At 36.7% G+C, this 25,399-nt stretch overlaps 1 protein-coding gene and 1 pseudogene across 1 annotated transcript; both read left to right on the forward strand.

Moving 5' to 3' along the window:
* Positions 1-238: 238 nt before the first annotated feature.
* Positions 239-7,251, forward strand: LOC130865541 (vomeronasal type-2 receptor 116-like; annotated as a pseudogene).
* A 921-nt stretch (positions 7,252-8,172) lies between these two features.
* Positions 8,173-22,281, forward strand: LOC130865542 (vomeronasal type-2 receptor 116-like). The gene is made up of 6 exons (XM_057756649.1): positions 8,173-8,378; positions 13,850-14,129; positions 14,503-15,303; positions 16,153-16,380; positions 18,803-18,926; positions 21,362-22,281. Exons 1-6 carry the CDS (start codon positions 8,173-8,175, stop codon positions 22,279-22,281), a joined length of 2,559 nt encoding a protein of 852 aa, XP_057612632.1.
* The last annotated feature ends 3,118 nt before the right edge of the window (positions 22,282-25,399 follow it).

Genomic DNA, 25,399 nt, shown 5'->3' on the forward strand with positions numbered 1-25,399 from the left:
TTGTTACTTAAATGTAGGAGCTCAGATGCAGAGCCCCAGGCAGAGGGTGCTTAAGAATCCCCTGGGGGTAAGCAGCAGACGGAGAGAAAAGTATTCTGAGAAGTACATACATCCCTTAGCAGTACCTACAATAATAAAGAGAGACTCGTGGTTGTATTCACATAATTCATACATGACTTTCTCTCTGAATCTTCATGCTGCACTTTGCTCAGGCTCTCATCCTAGTTTCCAGACAAAGATGTTGTCTTTAATCTTGGTCTTCTTGGTCCTGAACCTTTCCTTCCTTTTCTGTAGGCTGATTGACCCCGTGTGATTTTGGAGACTAAAAGACAAGAAAAACCTGGAAGGAGATAAAGAGGTTGATTGTTTATTTTCGATTTATACAGAGCATGGGTATGTGAAAAATTGACTAGTTCAGTGGAAATCTAGACAAGCACTAAGTAAAACTTATTAATTTTTGTTGTTGTTGTTGTTTACCATGGTAGATGATGCATTCTAGGGCTGCTAATAGGTAGACCACTTTTTTTCTGTGTGTCTTCTGTCTATGATTTTCTCCCTCTTCTAGGACATAATACAAAATTATTACATTTTTACTACAAGGAATTTTCTTATTTCTGATGATTTAGGGGTTAGCTTGTTGGCTTGTATTTTCAAGTGATGTATTCCAGATTGGAAGTCTAATGAATGATCCATGCTTTTAACTTTCCTTCTAGAGATATTTTTTAATATAACTATTCACAGCTGACGTCATATGATATCCTCAGCAAACACAGTAGCAAGCACTGCTTTTAGGTTATTTCAAAGAGGCTACAATAGAGTGGTCTTTCTTTTGTCGGCTAGTGTTTTCTCATTATCATAGAATGCCCAATTTATGCACAGAGTACCTCGATATATCTGCCCCGACTTTTAGTTAGATGTTATGAGCAATTTTAGAAATTTTATTTAAAATTCTAGCAGTTGAAACCACAGGATCTTTAAATATCTGTGCTTATTTACTAACATGACAAAAGATGAGAGAGGTCCAGAGAAATGTTTTAATTTGTCTTAACTTATGAGCAATAAAGAAAATAGCAAGGTAAATTTTTGCATTCTCCTTTGTTGGCACTTTTACCAACACAAAGTAATGAACTACTGTAGGAACTCACTCATGGAGAAGTAAATGCTTCATTTGTACAAAATTATCCAGACAATTTCAATAATTTTCTTCATATACATTATGTTCATTACAGACTAAGATTATTGTTTCTAAATCCCTATTAAGTCTTTTTATATTACATAGCAAACTTGTTTACAAATTAGTTTACATTTCTGTTCCTGTATTGTGACTAAATAGTAGTATCTTTTTTATGGCTAGTCAATATTATTTTCTAAGCAATATTTTGAATGTTTCTATCATGACTGGCTAGAAACATGATATCACAATTGATAAAGCCAATGAATTTATAAAGGTAAATTACTGAATTATTAATTCACCTACATATTTTTTCTACTTAAATAAAGATAAAATTTCAAAACATCATAAATAAAGTGGAACTTTCTGAAACACGGCCATGATAGAAGAGATTAAGCAAAACTGAATTTAAAAATACACACAATAATCATCTAAAATGAGACTCCTGTTGGAAATAAATATTCATATTATGAAGAGACATTCTGCCTAGATTACTACTAGTAAAATCTTTAAGGCTGTGTTTTAGTTATTTGTGGATAGCATGGTGAAAACAGAAGGAACATGAAAATATAAGGAAAATAAAATATGCTTTTTTTGTCAGACTATTTCTGATAATTTCCTATCTCAACACAGTGAACATAGAGGAGAAGCCATGTGATAGCCCAGTCATTTGTGTTCATAGCCTTTATAAAAAGAACATCAGGAATTTAATTTGTGCCAAGATAGATAATTTAATATAAACATTTTGTATACATATTCATTTTGACCTAAAAATAAATAGTGTGTTCCATTTATTTGGTAAATGGTATGGATCTTCATAACTTTCATCAGATGTAATTTCTTGGAAGAATTGTTTCTTTATATAGTTCTTGTCACATTATGACATTTCTGAGTTAAATGCCTAGATAATTGACATAACTTAAGGTCTTTCTGACAGAGAAAATTGAAAGAAATAAGAGAATAAGACATCCAAAAATACGGATTCAAACATGAGCATTAGAAAATTATGGGGACCATAAATGGTTCAATAAATTCTATACCAGTTTGACAGGCACAAGTTATGTCTAGTTACTTGAGTGTGTTTTTAGTCATATAACAATACAAAAATTTGAAAGACACAATACCTGAAACATTATTAAACAACACAATTATATGAAATGTTATTGTTAAATAAGATCAAACTGCATAAAACTATATCAAAATAGTTACATCAAATTAACATACCTTCAGTAGAAGACAGAAGCTAAAGTAAATATATAACACAGAATAACCTGAATGTACTTGACACCAGAGCCTCTTGTGTGAGGCCAAGCTGGGCATACAAGTTTAAAATCATCAGTACAGTAAAGGGTTCATTTGAATAAAAGGGAGCACATTTCTCATGGGAAGCAGATATAGTTATATCCAATCTTACATACCTCAATATAACACAGCCTCACATACAATACAAAAAGGAGAAAGTATATGAGGAAGAGGGAGTACAAGACTTATTATGGTATGTTCATTAGACGTTATCTTTTCTGAAGAAGATACAATTTGTAAATCCTGCTGGAGACCTTGTAAACATGAAAAAACAAACAAAACAGGATACAGAGTATGACATCTTCTACATCATGGATTTTAAAAAGTATCATGGACTTAAAGTGAAAATAGGGAAGTTTTCTGAACATTTTCCAAATAATCAACAATTATACCTCTCTGATGAAACGATGGAGTGGGCCACACACATTAGACAGGTAAATTGATCTTAACTCAAATACTATACATGTAGTGCAAATACTCCAAAATATAGTGGTCTACCTGGGTAAAATATTTTGACATTTACTGATTTATTAAATCACTTTCCACAATCTTACATTCTATCTATTTATTCACCTATCTATTTGCCTATCTATCTATCTATCTATCATCTATCTATCTATCTATCTATCTATCTCCTGTCTTGTGTGTATTTATATATTTACAATATATAACATTCAAAATATTTATCTTATAAACAATAAAATTTTGCTTAATAAAATAATACATGTTTTTAAAAGAGAATTTTCAGTGGTTACATGTTAATCACTACAGTTTTGTAACTTACATTAAACTCTTTGTGTTTAAAATTTATCTGGTTTTCCTCAGACTTCACCCTCCATATGCAGCAGGACCTGCAGTCTGGGACACAGAAAATCCCCTCAGGAGGGAAAGGCTGCATGCTGTTTTGATGGTAACCCCTGTCTGGAAAATGAAATTTCCAACATGACAAGTAAGAATAAGATTTACCAAAACTGCTTTTGAAAAATGGTAAAATGGTTTTTGGTAAATAAGATAAATACAAACAAAACTTTTGAATTATGATGAAAGGCAATGGAAATTAGAATTAATTCCTATGCATCAAACACATGTAACTTCCATTTACCACAAGAGTTAAATAAAATTTAGCTATGACTTCCTAATGCATTAATGTAACTATCATGCTTATGAGTACTAGGACAAAATTAATTTTGAAAATGCTTCCTTCCCTACACTAGACATGGATTGTTGTGTGACGTGTCCAGAGGACCAGTATGCCAACACAAAACAAACTAAGTGCCTCAAAAAAGTTGTCACCTTTCTGGCTTATGAGGATCCCTTGGGGATATGCCTGACTGGCTTGGCTCTAGGTCTCTCTTTTATAACAGTTGCTGTACTCACTATTTTTTGGAAGCATCAAGGTACTCCTTTAGTCAAGGCCGATAGCCAAGTTCTCAGTTACTTACTCCTCATCTCACTCATATTTTGTTTTCTCTGTCCCTTGCTCTATATTGGCCAGCCCCATGCGGCCACCTGTATATTGCAGCAGACGACTTTTGCAATGGTCTTCACTGTGACAACATCTTCTGTCTTGACAAAGACAATTACTGTAGTACTGGCATTCAAGCTCACTGTTCCATATGGAAGAATGAGGTGGATGCTGGCATCTGGTGCACCAAACTTCATCATTCCCATCTGTACCATGATCCAAGTGATTCTCTGTGGAATCTGGCTGGGAACATCTCCTCCATTTGTTGATGGTGATGCACACACTGAACATGGCCACATTTTGATTATTTGCAACAAAGGTTCAGTTACCACCCTTTACTGTGTTCTGGGATATTTGGGCTCTCTTGCCCTGGCAAGTTTTATTGTAGCTTTCTTGGCTAGAAATCTGCCTGACAAATTCAATGAAGCCAAGTACCTGACATTCAGTATGCTTGTGTTTTGTAGTGTCTGGGTCACCTTCCTCCCTGTCTACCAAAGCACCAAGGGCAAGGCTATGGTGGCTGTGGAGGTCTTCTGTATCTTGGCTTCGAGTTCAGGGCTGCTTCTTTGCATCTTTGCCCCAAAGTGCTACGTTATTTTGTTCAAACCACAGATAAATTCTTTTCATAAGTTCAGGAACACACATTCTAAAGCTGAATTTTTTTTTTTTTTTTTTGGTTTTTTCGAGACAGGGTTTCTCTGTGGTTTTGGAGCCTGTCCTGGAACTAGTTCTTGTAGACCAGGCTGGTCTCGAACTCACAGAGATCGGCCTGCCTCTGCCTCCCGAGTGCTGGGATTAAAGGCGTGCGCCACCATCGCCCGACCAAAAGCTGAAAATTTTTGAAGGCTCCGGAATCTCATTTGGGAAAGAAAAGTAAAAGGGGAATGATTGGGACAGAATAATAGGTAGATTAGTGTATCTTTCTTATTGTGAGTGTTTCCCAAATAAACATGTTATCTTTATTCTGGGCTCCCATGGACTTCTTAATTATTTCTACAGAAAGTATCCATTAAATTTAACTAATTTAATTCCTACAGTACATATGCCTACAAGATTACAAGGCTCCTTTCTACTGACCGAATATATGTCACAATATGAAGCTTTTTCTTATGAAGTTCCAGATTAGCTCCAGCTTAATTTCTTTGTGTCCTACAATGAAAGTATGTATATTCAGTGTCTTTATCCATGGGAATGTACCATCTAGTTTTGACATACAATCAAGAGCATAAACAATAGCCTTTATGACTTGTGGGCCTCAGGCGCTAGGCCTAAATATTTAATTTAATAATTCTATCTGCCTTATGGAGTCTCTGAGAGGGGATGTGCAGTCTTCCAGTGCAGAACTGCCATCAACATACCTGCTGCTATATGGGCTCTGTCTTCCAAACCACCAACATTCTAGGCAAGGGGCGACTTCTTCTACAATAGTGGTTAGTTTATCATGGGTTAATACAGTCTTCCAATTGCATTTAATGGTTAATATATAAGAGGGAGTTCAAGTCTGATAATGTAAGTGAGAACCAAAATCTGTGGCTGAAGATGCAACTTCTATATTTTTTCTTGAGGAACATGATGTGGTTGTCAAACTGCATTCTAAACATGTGTGTTTATACCCATAGATCACTGTTCTTGTCAGGCTCAACTCAGTCACTGGTAAAGCTCATGAGAAAAAATTTCTGATATGGGACACAGTTTTCTTTTAATTAGCCATTTTTGGACATCCATAGTCACCCCTTCCAAGGCTCAGGATTATTGTAAAAGAGGTGACAGAAATAATATAAGAGCCAGCAGAAGGGGTGGAGTGTTCTCTAACAATTTCTCCTGAATAAAAATTCCCAACATGCAGAAAACACCTAAACCAGAATGTAAAATGACTCAAAATAGATTCAGAGAATTGCTAAAGCTATCAAGACTAATAAAGATTCCTTCTTTTTGATTTTTCCCTAAAAGAACAAGCTCCTTCCATTCTCCAGCCACCATCTTTATTTATCAAATTATATTTATATATATTTGTTAAATTTTAAACAAGCCTTCAAAATCTAACCACTTACTGCATACTAAATTTGGTCTAATTTCTTGTAAATGCTCAAAATTTTTCTCACTTTTTACAAAACATGAACGTAACTGTCTTTCTACAGCCATCCTTTTCAGAAAACACTGGATTGTCTTTAAATGTCTTTAAAATGATAGCATTTTGCTATCTTGTTATTCATTTCACGTGCCATACTTAAGCTTCTATAGGTTGGTGGGTGAAATCAGTTTTCTCTATATCACAATAAAATGCTTATTATAAAGTGGAGACTATCTTTGCAACCTGATGAACAGATGACTCTCAGTACAGTGATTTGTCCAAGGAAAATGTGTCATATTACCAAAATCTTTTTAAAATGTTACAATACTCAAGGGAAAATTAGACTGTGACCGATTAAGTTAGTTTAACAAATGGTATATCAGAAGATGTTGGAACATGTTGAATCGAGGACTTTGGGTGAGGTGTAGCTGAAAAACTAGAACAGGACTGGTAGATTCTGGAATCCAACCCCTTGATAGCTTTGGATTTTCACTCCTATTTCAATGTATAAAAAAGTTGTTGTAGATTTCGAATCTATTGAGGGCTAGAGAACACAGTAGTAATGAATGTATTTAAGAATCCATATCAGTTAAACACAAAACTTTGCTGGAAAACTAAGGTTGTTATAGTTACTCTTGATTGTTAACTTGATGGGACTTTGAACCAGTATGATTAAAAAAAAACAACAACTGAGAACTTATATCAGGTATTATCTACATTGGTGAGTGACATTGGGTTGAATGACGTAGGTAGCAGTACTACAATGGCTGGGTTCCTGGACTGATTGAATATAAAGGAAAACGTGAACTAAGCAGAAACATCCATCTTTGTCTGTTTCTTATTCAAAAATGTGATGAAATTAGTTGCTTCAAGATCCCGTCACATAAATTCCTAACCAAGGCAGACTATACCTTGAAGCTAAGAAAGAAAATAAGAATTTCCATGCTTAAGGTCATGTTAACATTAACCACTCATCAGTTCAGGAATTATTGAGGATACATCTACTTAAGAAGATATTTTTCTTAATAGGATACATTTGCTGCAACTGGGATATATTGGTTGGGCACTTGTTGACTGAGCTTACCAAAAATTATTTTGTTTAGAATACATATAATGAAGGAAATTAATGGATCTTCATATAAATTATTAAAACGGAGCAAATGAAATTTATTGTTGTCACTGCATTAAATCAGAACATGTGTTGTGGAATTCAGTTGTTGTTGTTTCTTTTCAAAGGTTTAACTACATAAAAGCTTAATTCTTAGTTTGAGCCAGTGGATATGGCGATAACATGAAGAGATGAAACATCGTTTGGGGGCATCACATGTCACACCACTCACTCTGGTTCCTTTGCTCAATGTCTTCTTGTCAATTATATTTATATCATCCTGATGATCTTCTTCCAGAGGATGTATAACTGAGTCACATGACCAAAGCAAAGTACATGATAACTGAACATTCATGCTGCAATGATTTAGATATGTAAAACTGTTTCCTTCATATAGTTTCCATAAGAAATGCTTCACTATATGTTAGAACAAGTTTGTTTATACCACACGATTGTGAGCAAACCCTATGTAGCTTCTGTTCTTGTGAATCATACAGTGCATGCTCCATTGATGTAGGACAACACCTATGCAATAATATTATTTCCAATCATGAACATTATTGTTCATATTGCCTGTATGTCTGTAATAAGATCTGTCTAGGAATAGCTATTTCTTACACTTCCATCTCAAAACCTGCTTTGAATATGTTATGGTATCCAAGTCAGCTATTCAAATGGGAATTAGAGAATGGGTTTGATGAATAAGGCTGTTTAACATATTTGCCCAAGATGAATCATCTCTGGGGCCTTCAGGTTCACTGAAACAGAGGGAACCATGAGGGATACAGAGGGAAAGATGATTGTAAGCAAAATAATTACCCGTTTCTTGTCACCTGGACACAGGAACTCAGATGCAGAGCCTCAGGACAGAGAATACTTTAGAATCCTCCAGGGTGAACAATGGACTGAAAAACATTACTGAGAGAAGTACAGGCACTCTTTAGGAGTAACTGCAGTGATAAAAAGAGACACCTGGATACGGGCATGCATAATTGATACATGGGTTTCTGTCTGACTCTTCATGCTGCACTTTGCCCGGGCTCCCAACTGGAGACATGACAAAGATGCTTTCTTTGATCTTTGTCTTTTGGGGCCTGAAGCTTTCCCTCATTTTCTGCAGTTTGGCTGACCCCAAGTGCTTTATGAGAATAAAAGACAAGAACAACCCAGAAAAAGCTATAGAGGAACATTGTTTCTTTTCTATTTATACAGAGGATGGGTATGTGAAGAATGATGATTTCAGTGAGAATCTAGAAAAGAAGTAAGTACATCTTTCATTCATTAATTTTGGTTAAGTATGGGAGATGTTATATTCTATGGGCACTGAGAAATAGACCACAATTCTGTGTCTTCAATCTGTGTTGCCTTCCTTTCTCTGTGATATAACCCAAATTTATTTCATGGTTTACTGCTGGTTATCTCGCTAACTCTAATTTATTGGAGAGTTTGTTGTTTGTCATTTCTGAGTCAACATTTCCAGGGAGAGGCTGAATGAATCTTTCAGGCAGGTTACCATTATAGATCTAACGGTTTGTAGAAAAGTTAGGTTTTTTACCTTACTCTTTTGATAAAAGGCAGAGTCCCTTCAAGAGATGTCATTGTGAACATTTGTCTCCCTTGTTATTTGACAGCTTTATTTAGATTGTCTTCATACACATAGGTATTTTAAGAAGCTTATACTGTTCTAGGTTTCCACTCAATGAACATGATTCAGAAAAGGTCTCCAGAGTAGCATGTAAAGTCCTCAGGGTATATATCCAAGAGTGGTGTACTTGGTAGCATTAAGTCAACTTGACACAATCTAAAGCCATCTGAGAGCAAGGAACCTCAATTAAGATGATGTTTCTATAGGACTGGGCTCTAGGGAAGCCTTTGGGACATTTACTTAATTAGTAATTGATGAAGTAAGGTACAGCACATTGTGGGTGGAATCTTCCCTGAGCATGTAGTCCTTAGGACCATAAAAAAGAGAATGAACATGGCATGGAGAGCAGGCCAATACGCAACCTCCTGCATAGCCTGTATATCGGCCTCTTGTTCAAGTCTAAAATAGGGAGGCAGAATCTGATATAATCAACTTTCTTCTGCCAATAACAATTGATATATTTGATATGCTTGACTGCCTTCTATCCATAACACGAATATGGAAGTGTGACACAAATAAGCACTTTCCTTATTGTCCTGCTTTTTCGTCATGGTGCTTTATCACAACAATAGAAACCAAAATCAAGAAAACAGGTAGTATAGCTGGATCTTGACATAGATCTATACCAGGGTTCCCAAGAAACTGCCACACTGATTTGCATAACCCTGTAAACGTTTGAATTCCCATCATTAATGGATGAATGTTCGCATTACTCTGCATTCTTGCAGCATGGGTTGTAAACAGAGACTGCTCATTTCCTTCTTGGCTGCCCAGCCCTGAAATAACCACACAGAAACTATATTAATTGCAATACTGTTTGGCCAATACCTTAATTGTATTTATAGCTAGCTCCTACATCTAAAATTAATTGGCTGAAAGCAGTTTCTTTATTAACCAATAGCAATAAAACATATTCAAAGTATACAGAAAGGAATCCCGAATCAATGGGTTGACATTTGTTTGACTGCTGTTGGCCATTCTGACTAACATATCAATTTCAAAGTACTCTAGATTTGAACTTCCCTGATGACAAATGGCTTGACTGTTTTCTTTATGTTTTCTCAGATATTTGAGTTACCATTTTTAAGAGTTATGTTTAGACCTCCACCACCTATTTGGCATTATTTATTTTTTTCTTTTTAATATATATTTACTGTTTTCTCATCTAATGCATCCTGATGACGGTTTTCATTCCCTCCACTCTTCTCATTTCCTTGAGTCTGAGAAGGGTGGGGATGACTCAGCATGGCCTTCTAATTACATTTCACATGATTTCTATGCGCCCCTGAGATGACTCAGGTCATAGATATTAGCACACCCCAGCTACGCAGAGACAACTGAACAAGACATGACTCTCGGCAGCAGCTTGAGCCTGGATGAAACCATGGTCCCGGATTACATCACATGCCACCCAGATCCATATGTCACCTGTTGAAGAGTGGCTTCCAAACTCCAACAACTCCACAGACTGTGGTCCACATCCAGGGCCTCAGCATGGGCTCTAGTGGCAACCTGAGCCACAGACTTTTAAACAGACACCAGTCATAGGTGGACCACAGACCCAGACATGACTCCAGACGGCTGCTCAGACTAGTCAGTATTCTAGCTCTAGATAGAAGCTCTGGCCAATTACTTCAGATGACTCTGGAAGTGGCATGGCCTCTGGTTACCAACAAGGCCACAGGTTGCATCCCAGATGCCAGATTCATGTGGTCTTCGGTGGTGACAAGGGTCACAAATTTTTATACATATTTTGGCTGCTGTAAAACCATAACCCAGACCTGGTTCTTAGCACCAGCCAAAGACTGATTATCATCATGGTACCTTTGGGTACTGAAAATTACCAAGATCAGCACAAACAGTGACAGTGGTGCCCTTGGACACCAACACAGCACCAGGTGGCCCCACCCAGTCCCCTGGAATTAGCGTGACCCTGAATGGAACCACGAGCTACAGACAACCCAGATCTGTCTGCAGTACGGTGGCAGACACAGTCATGGCCCTCAGCTGCACAGGTTTGGATGTCACCATGGTACCAGGCAGTAGTAAGTACCCCTCAAATCTGTATGGCACTGGCTGCTGTATGACCTCTGGGATCCAGTATCATCCCAGGTGGGTCATCAGACCCTGGGAAACCACATGGCCTTTGGCAGAAACAGGAGTCATGGAAGTCGACTCTGGCTTTTCTAGGACCATGGACCCAGACATAACCCTTGACAGCAGCCTGACATGGACATCACCATGGACCCTGGTGTCAAGCAGACATCCCTTACAGCCTATCCTCACTGCCTTCATTTCTTCCTTCCTGCCTCTTTTCACAGCACATAAGCCGCTTCTCTTTCTCTCCCATCTTTCCACTACATTTTCCCATCATAATGGGGTGCACCTGTCTGACACCAAAGGCTCCTGGCCCTTGAGGACCCTGCCTGCCTAGGCCCCACTTAAGTAGAACTAAGGTTTGGTCTTTTCAATTTCCCACCAGGATTTCCTGGGTGGCTTGTATCATGAACTTTTTAGATTTAACATTTTGACTGATTTATCTATTTCTTCTATCATTATGTGTGTGTGTGTGTGTGTATATATATATATATATATATATATATATATATATATATATATATATATATAGTCAGGACAGGGTTTCTCTGTGTAACAGCCTTAGTTGTCCTGGAGAAACTAGCTCTTGTAGCAAAGAGATGTGCCTACCACTGCCTCCTGAGTACTGGGATTAAATGTGCATGACACCACTGTCCAGCTTCTTCTATCCTATCTTTACATACTGAGATTCTCTTTTTCATCTTTTGCATTCTGCTCATTATGCTTACTTCTTAAGTTCCTGTATTCTCACCCAGGTTTTCATATCCAGGAAACCAACACTTAGTGTTCTCTTTATTGCTTCCATTCCCATTTTCAGGTCTGGAACACTGTTGATTGTTTCCTTCAACTGTTTGTTTTTCTTGACTTTCTTTAATGGATTTATTAATTTTCTCTTTAAGGACCTCTATCAACTTCTTAATGTTGGTTTTAAGATCATTTCCTTGTGTGTCAGCTGTGGAATATTCGGGGCTTGTTCTAGTATGATAGCTGGACTCTGGAAGTGACATATTGCCTTTGATGTTATTGATTTTATTCCTAAACTATTGTCTAGGTATCTGGGTTTGGGGTAATTATATGCCTAGGTGACGATTTCTAAGTTTGTCTTTGTTGGATGAGTGTTCTGTTTCTTTTATGGGCTTCTAAGCAGTGTATCTTGTAGATTATCAGGGTCTCAGCCTGATTTGGGGTTGAAGACACAACAATGAGAAGGGGTAGTGGTTTGGTGTTATGTTGGGGGAAACCAAGAGAGTGAGGAGTATCCCCAGGCAAGCACTCTACCTGGAGTTGAGGATATTTTACTACTTTCTATTCCAGCAGAGTTGGTGTATCTGGTCTTAAGCTGAGGTCTTCTATCCATTTAGAATTGAGTTTTGTGAGGGATGAGAGTTATAGATATTTTTCTGTTCTAATCCATGTAGCTATGCCTTTGGCCAGCACCATTTATTGAAGATGCTTTTTGTATTTTCCAGTGTGTATTTCTAGTAATTGTCCATAGGTATATGGCTTTCTGTAGTGGTTTTTAATTTCATTCTATTAATCAACATGTTTTTGTGATAATAACTTGCTCCTTTTAATACAATGTAAGAACAGGGATCATGATGTCGCCATAGTTATCTCAATGTCTAGGACTGGTTTAAGCTGTCCTGCGTATTTCTCTGTTTCCATAAGAAGCTGAAAACTCTTTCAAGATGTAAAAGAGCTAATTTATAAACAATGTCCTATGTCATTTGAAATATGAATTCTTCACAGAACAGTAATAGCAGGGAGTTAATTAAAGAACAAAATTTTAAAGCACATATCACTCTCCAGTATAAAATGGCAAGGACCTAGAAAATGTGGAATAATTTCAGGTCTTTCTGAAAAAAAGAGAAAATTGTAAGAGATACAGGAATAATACACAGCACAAAAAAAGTTCTTTAAGCATGAGAAACAGAAACGTGGAGAGAACACAGATAATTCAGAATTCAATACCAGCCACACATGATATCTTGTTATTTAAATATTTACAATAGTCAGAAAGCAGTGCAGAAAATACAGTAGATGCTGCAAAAAGAAAAACAGTAATACACAAAATACTGAAATGACACATTATTGTTAAATAAGATTATCAAACTCTATAAAAATTATATCAATGCAGTTATAACCAGTTAAATATGTAAATGAAAGACAAAAGCTAAAGTGAATATATTAGAGAATTGTAACATATCAGTACAAACCTGAAAGTACTAGAACCCAGGGACAATTCTCTGATAAGCAACTACGAATGTATAATGAAATGCATCAGTGCAATCTAAGGGTCCGGGTAAAGAGGAAGCAGTCATCCCTTTCAGGAAAAAGTTGTAGTTATAACCAATTTTATATCATTCAAAATTGCAAAGTCTCAAACAGAGAAAAAAGGAAAACTGTGTAGCAGTAAGGAGGAAAAGTAATAATAATTGTGCTATTTACATTACCTATAATTATGCTAGAAATTTCAGAGCTTTTGAAACAACGATTTGTACACGTATTCTCTATGCCCATAACAACATCATGCCATTGGTCAGTACTGCTTCTGTGTAAAAGAGTATAACTACCTTGATAGCAGATGATACCGATTTATTTTTGCAAATATGTAATGTACTAGAATTACAGCACACATGTTTGAGTAGATTCAATATTGATCAGGACATCTTTTCTGTTCCATGGACTGCATAAAGACTTTCATAGTGTTCAGAAAATAACTGGATGAATCTGTAGGAAACCGCAAAATAGCAGAATCAATTGATAGAAAAAAAGAACCAACCACCCTAAACAAACAAAAAATAAAAAAATAGGATCTTTATATTCCTCCCCATGTCTCACATCCTAATAGACCACAATACAAGGACTTGTATATATCATGATAGCAATGGGTCAAGAAAAGATAATTCAGTGCTGAACCCACACTGAGAGTTATTAAGATTATCATGTTTGAAACCTAATCTCTCATTATTACTGTGCTCTGTTTTCAGGTTGACACCTGACAACATCAACTTGATTTTCTCTCTTTATTTTGCCATGGAAGAAATCAACAGGAATCCTCATATTTTACCCAACATTTCTCTGCTAGTTAACATTAAGTGTAATGTGTTTGCTGATCACAGAAAGACTATTTTATCTTCAAAAAGAAGTGAATACTTTCCTAACTACTACTGCTCAGAAGAGAGAACATACTTAATTACATTTACAGGACCACAGTGGAAAACATCTGCCACTTTTGGGTTCCACCTCTACCTTTCTAGAACTCCAGAAGTAAGCCTGGGTGGATTAATTTTAATGAAGTATTTTTCACTTTAAGCTGCTATTCAGGGTACAAATGGTGATGGAAAGACAGAGATTGGGTTTATGTCTTTTCTGATTCATAAAGCATAAATACTCAAACACTATGGGAAACACAACTTTATAAGAAATGGACATGGAAGGGAGCATAAATGTGAAACATTTATCAAAAGTTTTAATCTATAATAGTTTAGATAATCACAAATAATTTGATATGAGTTTAATAATTAAATGAAGAAGTCATAACTTCTAGCTCTCCCAGCATTAGCTTAGCACACATAGATCTTAGACTGAGTGTCACGCTTCCATCTTCTTCACACTGTTGCTTATGGTCTATGTCTTTCAGCTTTACTACGGGTATTTTCATCCTCGCCTGAGTGTCCATGAAGAATTTCCTCATCTCTACCAGATATCGCCCAAGGACACATCTCTAGCACTGGCCATGGTGTCCCTAGTGGTTCACTTCAGATGGAACTGGGTGGGAGTGGTCATTTCAGATGAAGATCTGGGAACTCAGTTTCTTTCTGAATGGAGAGGAGAGATGAAAAGAAAAAGCGTCTGTTTAGCATTTGTGGCTATTGTTCCACTGAGTACAAAATTATACTTAAAAATGTTTAATATAAATTATAACAAGGTCATGACATCATCAGCAAAAGTAGTGATTGTCTATGGAGACAGAGAGTCTCACATACAATTTAACTTTAGGTTATGGCAAACTCTAAAGATTCAGAGAATCTGGGTCAGTGTGTCACAATTTGATATGATCACCGGAGGAGATTTCTTGCTTAACTCCCCCGATGGGATTCTCATTTTCTCTCATCAGCATTCTGAGATGTCTGGTTTTAAACAATTTCTGCAGACAGTGCGTCCTTTAAACTATAGTGATGAAATTTCTCTTGTAAAACTATGGTGGACTTATTTTAAATGTTCTTTACCATCGTCTAATTGTAACAAACTGAAGAATTGTCCAACAAGAACCCTATTGAAATGGTTATTTAGGACACCGTTTGGAATGTCCATGAGTGATTCAGCTTATAATTTATACAATGCAGTGTATGCTGTGGCCCACACATTCCATGAGATGCTTCTGCAAGTAGATACATGGCCAAAGAATGCTGGTAAGAAGCTGGAACTTGACTCCTGGAAGGTAATGTGTCTTATACAGAAAGGCATGAATGTCACAGAGATAGTGTTCTTAAAAGGAACCACAAGGTCTAAATCTATGCAAATAAGTAATCTTTTTCCTGAGTGCATATGTGTCTTTATCCTGGCACAGCATATGAGGCAGATCATGTTAGTGTCAAAAAATAAAATACAGTTAACATTGGCACGCAAGTCAGCATTTTACAATCTTAGTCAAGAAATTTTGTTCAGCTATTTTAGCCACACAGTTTTTTTACATACAAAAGAAAATATTTTCAAGCCAGGCGGTGGTGGCGCACGCCTTTAATCCCAGCACTCGGGAGGCAGAGGCAGGCGGATCGCTGTGAGTTCGAGGCCAGCCTGGTCTACAAGAGCTAGTTCCAGGACAGGAACCAAAAACTACGGAGAAACCCTGTCTCGAAAAATAAAAAAAAAAAAAAAAAGAAAAAGAAAGAAAATATTTTCTGATGAAATTATTGAATGGCAATAACAAAATGACTCTAATTTGATGTGATCCAAAAGGTTTTTATCAATGTAGTGAAATAATATAAAGTAGCTTTGCCATTTTTTACCAACTAAGGATTTCAATTCCCTAGGCCATGATTAAATAACACTGTTAGTAGGAAGGACTTGAGAATGTGCAACTACATTTTAGGCATACAATTCAGATGTGCATGTTTTAAGGCATCAATTCCAGCAAGAAATTTGTATTTTTAAAGCATAGGGAATCTTTCCATATACATGGAACTTCTTCTTTTTTATACTAAGTACTTTTAATAAAGTTATATTTTAGGAGAGGCTATGCTAATATGTTGTTAGCATAGTTGAAACTAAAATGACAAATGTATTTTAGATGTTCTCTTTTCTGAAGAATATACAATTTGAAAATCCTGCTGGAGACCTTGTGACCATGAACCAGAAAGTAAAACTGGATACAGAATATGATATTTTCTACATCATGGATTTTCCACCAAATTTTGGACTTAAGATGAAAATAGGAAAGTTTTCCAGTCATTTTCCAAATTATCAACAGTTGTATATGTCTGATGAAATGATAGAGTGGGCTACAGGTTTTAGACAGGTAAGTTGTTCCTAATTCTGAGGATTTACATGTGCCAAAAATACCTAAAATCACATGGTCTGCTTATGCCTTCTCATGGAATAAAGCATTTTGTTATTTATTCATTTCCTGACACACTTTCCATCCCTTATATTCTTATCTCTCTTTCTATTTCTCTCTGTCTCTCTGTCTCTGTCTCCCTCTCATATTTGACAAGGTATAAATGACCAAATCTTCATATTTATTTTACAAAATAATAAAATTTTATTCTAATTTTTATTGAAGATAGATTCTTCTCTCATACAATATATAGTGATTATAGTTTACCCTCCCTCTACTCCTCCCAATCTCTCTATCTCCTTTCTCTTCTTTAGTTTTACCGCCTTTCTGTCTCTCAGTATAATATACAAGATTCTTAGAAATAATAACCAAACATCATAAAATTAATTACAATAAAATCAAGGAAAAACTATCATATTGAAGTTGGTCATGTCAACCCAACAGGAAGAAAAGAGTTCCATGACTTAGAACATGGAGACCCCACCTATTCTCACGGTCAGGAGTCTCACAAAAACTCTAACATGACATGACCAACTTCAATTTAACAGTTTTCCTTGATTTTATTGTATTTAATTTTACTATGTTTAGTTTTTATTCCTAAGAATCCTGTATTTTCTACTGAGAGACACAAAGGGAGTAGAACTGGAGAGGGGGGAAGGAGATGGAGAAATTGGAGGGAATAGAGGGAGGATATTGAACTGTATTTAAGTGTTTCACAATCATTTGAAATTCTGTATTGATAATTCATTGTTTAAATCTATTTCACATTTTAAATTGGACTTTGGGTCTTTTATTGATTATTTGAGTTTCTTTTTTTTGGGGGGGGGGTTTCGAGACAGGGTTTCTCCATAGCTTTTAGTTCCTGTCCTGGAACTAGCTCTTGTAGACAAGGCTGGTCTTGAACTCACAGAGATCTGCCTGCCTCTGCCTCCCGAGTGCTGGGATTAAAGGCGTGCGTCACCACCGCCCGGCTTATTTGAGTTTCTTAAGTTTCTTTTATAACTTCAATATTAGTCCTCTATCACATGTCAAGTTGGTAAAAAAAAATTTCATTCTGTAGACTTTCTTCTGTCTTGTTGAAGATGTACTTTGCCTTATATAAACTTTTTAGTTTAATGGGGTACCGTTTATTAATTGTTAACCTTAGTGCCTGCCTTTTCAGTGTTCTATTTAGAAGTCATCTCATGTGCCAATGCATCTAAGGCTACTCCCCATTTTCCCTTCTATCAGTTTCATTGTACCTGGCTTGATGTTGAGGTCTTTGATCCTCATGGACTTAAAATTTATTCTGGGTGTTAAGCATGGTTCTATTTGCTTATATGCTGCACGAAGACATCAAGATGGACCAACACCATTTGTTTAAGATTTTGTCTCATTTCTTGTGTTTTTATGGCTTCTCTATCAAAACTCAGGTCTGAACTTATATCTGGTTCTCAGTTAAATTTCACCAATCAGCATATCTGCTTTTATGCCAATAATATATGCTTTTAATTATTACAGCTCTGTAGCACAGCTTGAAATCATGGATAGTAATATCTCCTTGGCTCTTTTGCAATTCAGGATTGGTTTAGGTCTCTAGAGGTTATTATTCATTCAGGTGAGGTTGAGACTTGTCCTTTCAAGGTTTGTAAAGAATTGTGTTGGAATTTTTATTGGGATTGCATTGAAACTTTAGATTGCTCTTGTAGGATGTGCACTTTTACTATGTTAAGCTTACCAATCCATGAGCACGGGAGCACTTTCCATCTTCTCATTTTGTCTTCAGTTGCTTTCTCCAAAGATTGAAGTTTTTATCACAGAAGAATTTCCTTTATTTGCTTAGAGTTTGCTCAAGATATATTATACTATTCGAAGATATTGTTAAAGGTGTTGTTCCCCTGAGTTCTTTCTGCTCAAGATTTGCACATATGAAGTATATTTTTTAAAGTTACTATTGTATCTAGCCACTTAGCTGAAAATGTTTATTATCTGTATGGGCTCCCTGGTGGACTTTATAATGTTATTTGGTATTCTATTTTATCCTCTGAAAATAATGAATCTTTCTTTCTCCATCATCTATTTCAATTGTCTGACTGTCCAAGCTAAAATTTCAAGTACTATATATAATAAATATGGGGGTTAGCGAGCAATGGTCTGTGAGATCCATGGCAGATGTGGGAAGGGGGAGTAAGGTTGCAACTGGTGTTCTAGTGCAGCGCTAGGAGAATCCTGTGGAACTGCATCTGAGAAAAAAGGAAGACAGGAAAATACATTGAAATTATGTTTTATAATAGTATACATGTCTGTAAAAGGAGATTTTTTCAATTACTCAAAACTGTGAATCCCTAATGCTTTTTTCATATGTGTTTAAGTAAATTTGTAAAATGTATATGATTTACTACAGACTCCACCCTCGATATGTAGTATGCCTTGCCGTCCAGGACTAAGAAAATCCCCTCAAGAGGGAAGGGCTATCTGCTGTTTTGATTGCAACCTGTGTCCTGAAAATGAAATTTCAAACATGACAAGTAAGAATACACTTTACCAAAATAATCAACAGATTGTTTACATTCTGTATTATTTATACAATTCTCAAAGAGACCTTCAGGGGTAAGGAAGAGGAAACCCTCATTACAAAGTCAGAAAAAATAATAACACTGCAATTTGAAAACCTATATTGTCACATATATATATATATACATACATACATACATACAAACACTCAGGAGATCTTTTTCTACTTCCCATGTATATTAGACTTCAAGCTAAAATCAATCAAAAGAGACAAAGAGGGTCATTGCATTGCATATTAGTCACAGGAAAAATCCATCAAGATGAAATCTCAATACTGAACATTTATGCCCCAAATACAAGGGCACCTTCATATGAAAAAAAAAACCACTTCTAAAGCTTAAATCATACGATATTTCAACACTCCCCTCTCACCACTAGACAGGTCAGTCAGACAAAATATGAATAGAGAAACAAGGGAACTAACAGAGGTTATGACTCAGATGGACTTAATAGACATCTATAGAATATTCCATCCAAACAGAAAAGCATATACCTTCTTCTCAGCACCTCATGGAACCTTCTCAAAAATTGAACACATACTTGGTAACAAAACAAACCTCAACAAATACAAAAACTTGGAATAATTCAATGTACCTTATCAGAACATCATGGTATAAAATTACAAGTCAACAGAAATATTAATTCCAGAAAACCCACAAACACATGGAAATTAAGCAATGCTCACCTGAATCATCAATGGGTCAAGATAGAAATAAAGTGAGAAATTAAACCCTTCCCAAAATTCAATAAAAATGACCACACAACATACCCAAATTTATGGGACATAATGAAAGCAATGTTAAGGTCATAGCACTAAACGCCTACACAAAGAAGCTGGAAAAACCCCACACTAGTGAATTAACAGAACATTTGAAAACTTTAGAAAAAAAGAAGCAAACTCACATAAGAAAACTAGACATCAGGAAATAATCAAATTGAGAGCTGAAACCAACAAAATAGAAACAAAGAAAACAATACAAAGAATCAATGAGACGAAGAGATGTTTCTTCAAGAAAATCAACAAAATAGACAAACCTGTATTCAAACTAAAAAAAAAGGCAGAGAGAGAATATTCAAATTAACAAAATCAGAAATGAAAGGGGGACATAACAACAGACACCGATGAAATACAGAGAATCATCAGGTCATGTTTCAAAAACCGGTACTTCACAAAATCGGAAAACTTGAAGGAAATGGACAACTTTCTGGATAAATATCACTTATCAAAATTAAATTAAGACCAGATAAACAAATTAAACAGACCTATAACTGCTGAAGAAATACAGTCATAAAAAGTCTCCCAACCAAAAAAGCCCAGGACCAGATGGTTTCAGCTCAAAATTCTACAAGACATTCAAAGAAGAACTAATACCAACACTCCTCAAATTATTCCACACAATAGAAACAAAAGGAACATTGCCAATCTCTTTGTATGAGGCTACAATCACCCTGACACCCAAACCACAGAAAGACATTACTAAGAAAGAAAATTACAGACCAATCTCACTCATAAACATTGATGCAAAAATACTAAATAAAATACTGGCAAATCAAATCCAAGAACACATCAGAACCATCACCCACCATGATCAAGTCAGTTTCATCCCAGAGATGCAGGGATGGTTCAACATAGGAAAATATGTCAATGTAATCCACCATATAAACAAACTGAAAAATAAAAACCACATGATCATCTCATTAAATGCTGAAAAATCTTTCGACAAAATACAGCAGCCCTTCATGATAAAGGTCTTGGAGAGAGCAGGGATACAAAGAATATACCTAAATATAATAAAGGCAATATACAGCAGCCAACATCAAACTAAATGGAGAGAAACAGAGACAAGGTTGTCCTCTCTCCATGACTATTCAATGTAGTTTTTGAGGTCCTACCTAGAGCAATAAGACACCAAAAGGAAATCAAGGGGATAAAAATCGGGAAAAAGAGTCAAACTCTCACTGTTTGCTGATGATAAGATAGTTTACATAAGCAATTCCAAATTTTCTACCAAGGAGCTTCTACAACTCAAAAAACATTTTCAGTAATGTAGCGGGATACAAGATTAACTCAAAAAAATCAGTAGCCCTCCTGTACACAGATGATAAAAGGGCTGGGGAAGAAATCAGAAAATCAACACCTTTACAATAGCCACAAATAGCATAAAATATCTCAGAGTAACACTAACCAAACAAATGGAAGACTTGCCTTTCATAAAAATAGTAATCATTTTAAATTTAGATTAAATCCTATGCATAAACCACATTGAAATTTTCTTATACAGAAAGAGGTAATAATAGTTGAGCTATGATTTTCCAATGCATTAGTTCAGCATAACCAGTACATCATAGAGAAAAATGAAAATTGATAATAATGCCCTTCCTCTACTAGATATGGATGAATGTGTGAAGTGTCCACATGATCAGTATGCCAACAAAGATCAAACTCACTGCCTCCAAAAAGTTGTGAGCTTTCTGGCTTATGAAGATCCCTTGGGAATGTCTCTGACCTGCGTGGCCCTATGCTTCTCAGCCCTTACAGCTTTTGTTCTGTATGTCTTCTTGAAGCACCAGGACACGCCCATTGTCAAGGCAAATAACAGAGCTCTCAGCTATGTCCTACTCGTCTCCCTCATCTTTTGCTTTCTCTGTCCCTTGCTCTACATTGGCCATCCGGACACACCCACCTGTAGAATGCAGCAGACCACATTTGCCATTGTGTTCACTGTGGCCACCTCTACTGTCTTGGCAAAGACCATTACTGTAGTATTGGCATTCAAGGTCACTGCTCCAGAAAGAAGGATGAGGTCACTGCTCATATCAGGGGCACCTAGTTTCATCATCCCCGTATGCACCGTGATTCAAATGATTCTCTGTGGAATCTGGTTAGGAACTTCTCCTCCGTTTGTTAATACTGATGTGCATATGGAACACGGCCACATCATTATTGTTTGCGACAAAGGTTCAGTAATTTTCTTCTACTTTGTCCTGGGATACCTGGGGTCTCTCGCCCTAGCGAGTTTCGTTGTAGCTTTCCTGGCTAGGAATCTACCGGACACATTCAATGAAGCAAAGTTCCTGACGTTCAGCATGCTGGTGTTCTGTAGTGTTTGGATCACCTTCCTCACTGTCTACCACAGCACCAAAGGCAAGGCTCTGGTGGCTGTGGAAGTCTTCTGTATCTTGGCCTCAAGTGCAGGACTATTTCTTTGCATTTTTGCTCCAAAATGCTACATTATTTTGTTAAGACCACAGATAAATTCTTTTCACAAGTTCAGAGTCACAAAAGATAAAGCTGAGTATATTCATTAAATTTATCTAGCTTATTAAAAACTGCAAACGCATCCACAAGATGACAAAGTTACTATCTACTCATTAAATATTGCAAACATATGAAGATTCGGCACGTAAAATGTAGAAAAAAGCTGTGTAATAAAGGTTTTTTTTTTTTTTTTTTTTTTTTTTTTTTTTTTTGGCTTTTCGAGACAGGGTTTCTCTGTGGCTTTGGAGCCTGTCCTGGAACTAGCTCTTGTAGACCAGGCTGGTCTCGAACTCACAGAGATCCGCCTGCCTCTGCCTCCCAAGTGCTGGGATTAAAGGCGTGCGCCACCACCACCCGGCTGTAATAAAGTTCTAACATATGATATCAGTTCTATGGAGCAAACGTTCTGACCAGCCTTTTCTTATTGCCATATTTGAGGGATTGGGTGCTTTTCATTAAGTTTGTGCTAAAATGTTGGTACAATATTGGAATTTTTAAATTCAGATAATCTAGATAATCTATTAAGTGATCAAAATAGGGAGATCCTTCTAGGAGTTTAGATTAGAGATAGAGGAAAGGCAAAAGTAATACTGATTAATTTATAAAACTGGGTGTTTTGTTCACTTTCTTTTTGTTTATTTTTGTTTTGCTTTTGTTTGTCAAGACAGGGTTTTTCTGTAGCTTTGGAGCCTGTCATGGAACTATCTCTTACAGACCAGGCTAGGTTTAAACTCAAATAGATCTGCCTGCTTCTCTGGGATTAAAGACATGTTGCATAACAGTCCAGCTTGTATTCATTTTCCTAAACATGGTTATGGCTAACAACGATCGTGTAGACTGGGGCCACATTATTATTTACAGTCCTCTAGCTGTCAACCAGTATGTAAGTTTACCGTAACATTATGTATGACAATAAAGGGGTTTGACTGGAAGCGTGCCATAATTGTTGTATTTAATACTCAATAATTTACCAAGAATTTATAAATATTTTGTAAATTCATGACATAAATGATATTGGGTCTTTAAAGAAAGTCAGAGTGGTTTCCTTAAAAAAAACTTGTGAGAGGAATAAAATGTTGGGAAAATTCCAGATATGGTGATATCCCTCTGGAAATAACACTTTTGGGAGGACTTGTTGGATAATGTATGTCACTAGTAGGCATCCCAAGGAAGACCTGTGTCTAGTTCTGGAACAAAATAGAGGGAATAATGTTAAGAATGTTATAAGGATTTGGAGTCCCAAATGTTTTCATATGGTCCTGAATTTTATTGTCTGAGAAAACTTTCTCTGAGAATATGCAACACACATATACACACATAAGACAGTGGACCCACAACAGCTAAAAAAATACAGATAGCATGAAAATGCAATTTTATGACCCAATAAGTTTTTGGAGTTTCTTACAGGAATGTGGGTGAAGAGTTACTTACAGAGAAAGAAATAACTCAACACAATCCACCCAATATAGGAGACAGCTGACAGAACTGGGAACCTGGAGTACACTTACCAGCCTGCAAGCAGACCAAATGGTTGGAGAGGGAGTATTTAGCCCAGATGATGCTTGTCTTAATCTCTTGCAGGCAGCTTTCCTGGTTTCTACTTCAAGGCAGTTGGTCTGGTTTCAGAGTCTACTTTTCAAAACTTACCCTCTGGGAGCCCTCTTTGCAGCTCTGCTTCTATTTGTCTGAGAACAACACCCAGCTGTTACTGTCAACTGGGGTGGGTAGCGTAGTAGTGAATCTGAGCAGTTTCTAGGATCTACTGAAGCTATTTTGAGCTGTTTACCTTACTTCTTGAGGAGATGTCCACAGGTTAGGAAGTTTTAATTTCAGGGAAACCATTAGACAACACCCTGCTGCTTCCTCTGCCTCTTGCATATAAACACTCCTTGTTCTGTAATGATCCCTGAGCCTTGGAGGAGTAATACCATGGAAACTCCCTGCAATTTACAAGAATGACCCTATTCGTGACTCCTAGTAATTCCAGATATGGAGCCTGAACCAGCCTTCTGTAACCAAAAAGGCTACCAGTGATGGGACATGGACACCAACCAGGTCATATAACCTTTAGACTACAACTCGTCCGGTCTGCAAGACATGCTGAGGTGATGGTAGTAAAGAATTTGTAGAAGTAGCCAAACAATAACTGGTCTAACTTGAGGCTGAATTCATAGAGATATCCCATTCTCAACACTGGCTGAATGGACAAGAAATAGAGGCTGGATAACCCAGACACCTAGTATAGAAACAAATATGACTGGGAAAATGTCAATAAAATTATTTCTACTGATATTCTGACATACTCTTAGATCAGTGCCTAGTCCAATCATCATCAGACAAGTCTCATCTAGCAAGTGATTGGAATAGATGCAGAGATCCATGACCAAACATTAGGAGGAGCTCAGGGAACATTCCTGAAGATGAGGGAGCAAGGACTATAGAAGTCAAGGGGGTTAGGATACCAGGAGAACACACTCAATAGCATCAACTAAGCTGGGCTCTTAGTGGCTCCCAGAGACTGAAGTGGTAATCATGGAGCCTGTATCAGTCTATTCTAGGTCTTCGGCACGTGTGCTATGTTTCTTAGCTGGTGTTCCGTGAGAATCCTAACAGTGGGAGTGGGCGTGTCTCTGACTCTTTTGCCTGCTCTTGGGACCCTTTTCTTCATGCCGGGCTGCCTCAATCAGCTCTAATATCAGCGTTTGCTCTTAGTCCTACTGTAACTAGTGTCACTGTGTTCAGTTTATATCCCTGGGAGGTCTGGTTTTTTTTCTGAAGGGAAATGGAGGTGGAATAGATATTGGAAGAGAACTGGGAGGGAAAATTGTGATTGAGATGTATTACATGAGATAAGAATAAAGAAAAATGGGGCTGGAGAGATGGCACAGTGGTTAGAAACATGAACCATTCTCCCAGAGGACCTTGGTTGGATTCCCAGCCCCATGTGGTCATGACCCAACACACTCATACAGACATACATGCAGGCAAAACACCAATGTGCATAAGAATAAAAATAAATTTAAAAAAGAAAACAAACAAAAATTAAATACTACACATAATTGCTTTTGAAGATGTTCAGAAAAAGGGGAATTTATACAAGGTTTGTTAATTTGGATACTCTTTATTCAGTAGTGCTCTTAAATAACCAAAATGGAACAATTATATAAA

The sequence above is a fragment of the Chionomys nivalis genome, chromosome 23 (genome assembly GCF_950005125.1).
Source record: "Chionomys nivalis chromosome 23, mChiNiv1.1, whole genome shotgun sequence".
Taxonomy (NCBI): Eukaryota; Metazoa; Chordata; class Mammalia; order Rodentia; family Cricetidae; genus Chionomys; species Chionomys nivalis.

Excerpts from the sequence above, each read along its gene's own strand:
- LOC130865542 (XM_057756649.1), top strand. The coding sequence starts at position 8,173 with ATGACAAAGATGCTTTCTTTGATCTTTGTCTTTTGGGGCCTGAAGCTT. Across the intron at positions 8,379-13,849 it reads AGTGAGAATCTAGAAAAGAA|GTTGACACCTGACAACATCA; the intron begins GTAAGTACATCT and ends CTCTGTTTTCAG. Across the intron at positions 15,304-16,152 it reads TGGAACTTGACTCCTGGAAG|ATGTTCTCTTTTCTGAAGAA; the intron begins GTAATGTGTCTT and ends AATGTATTTTAG.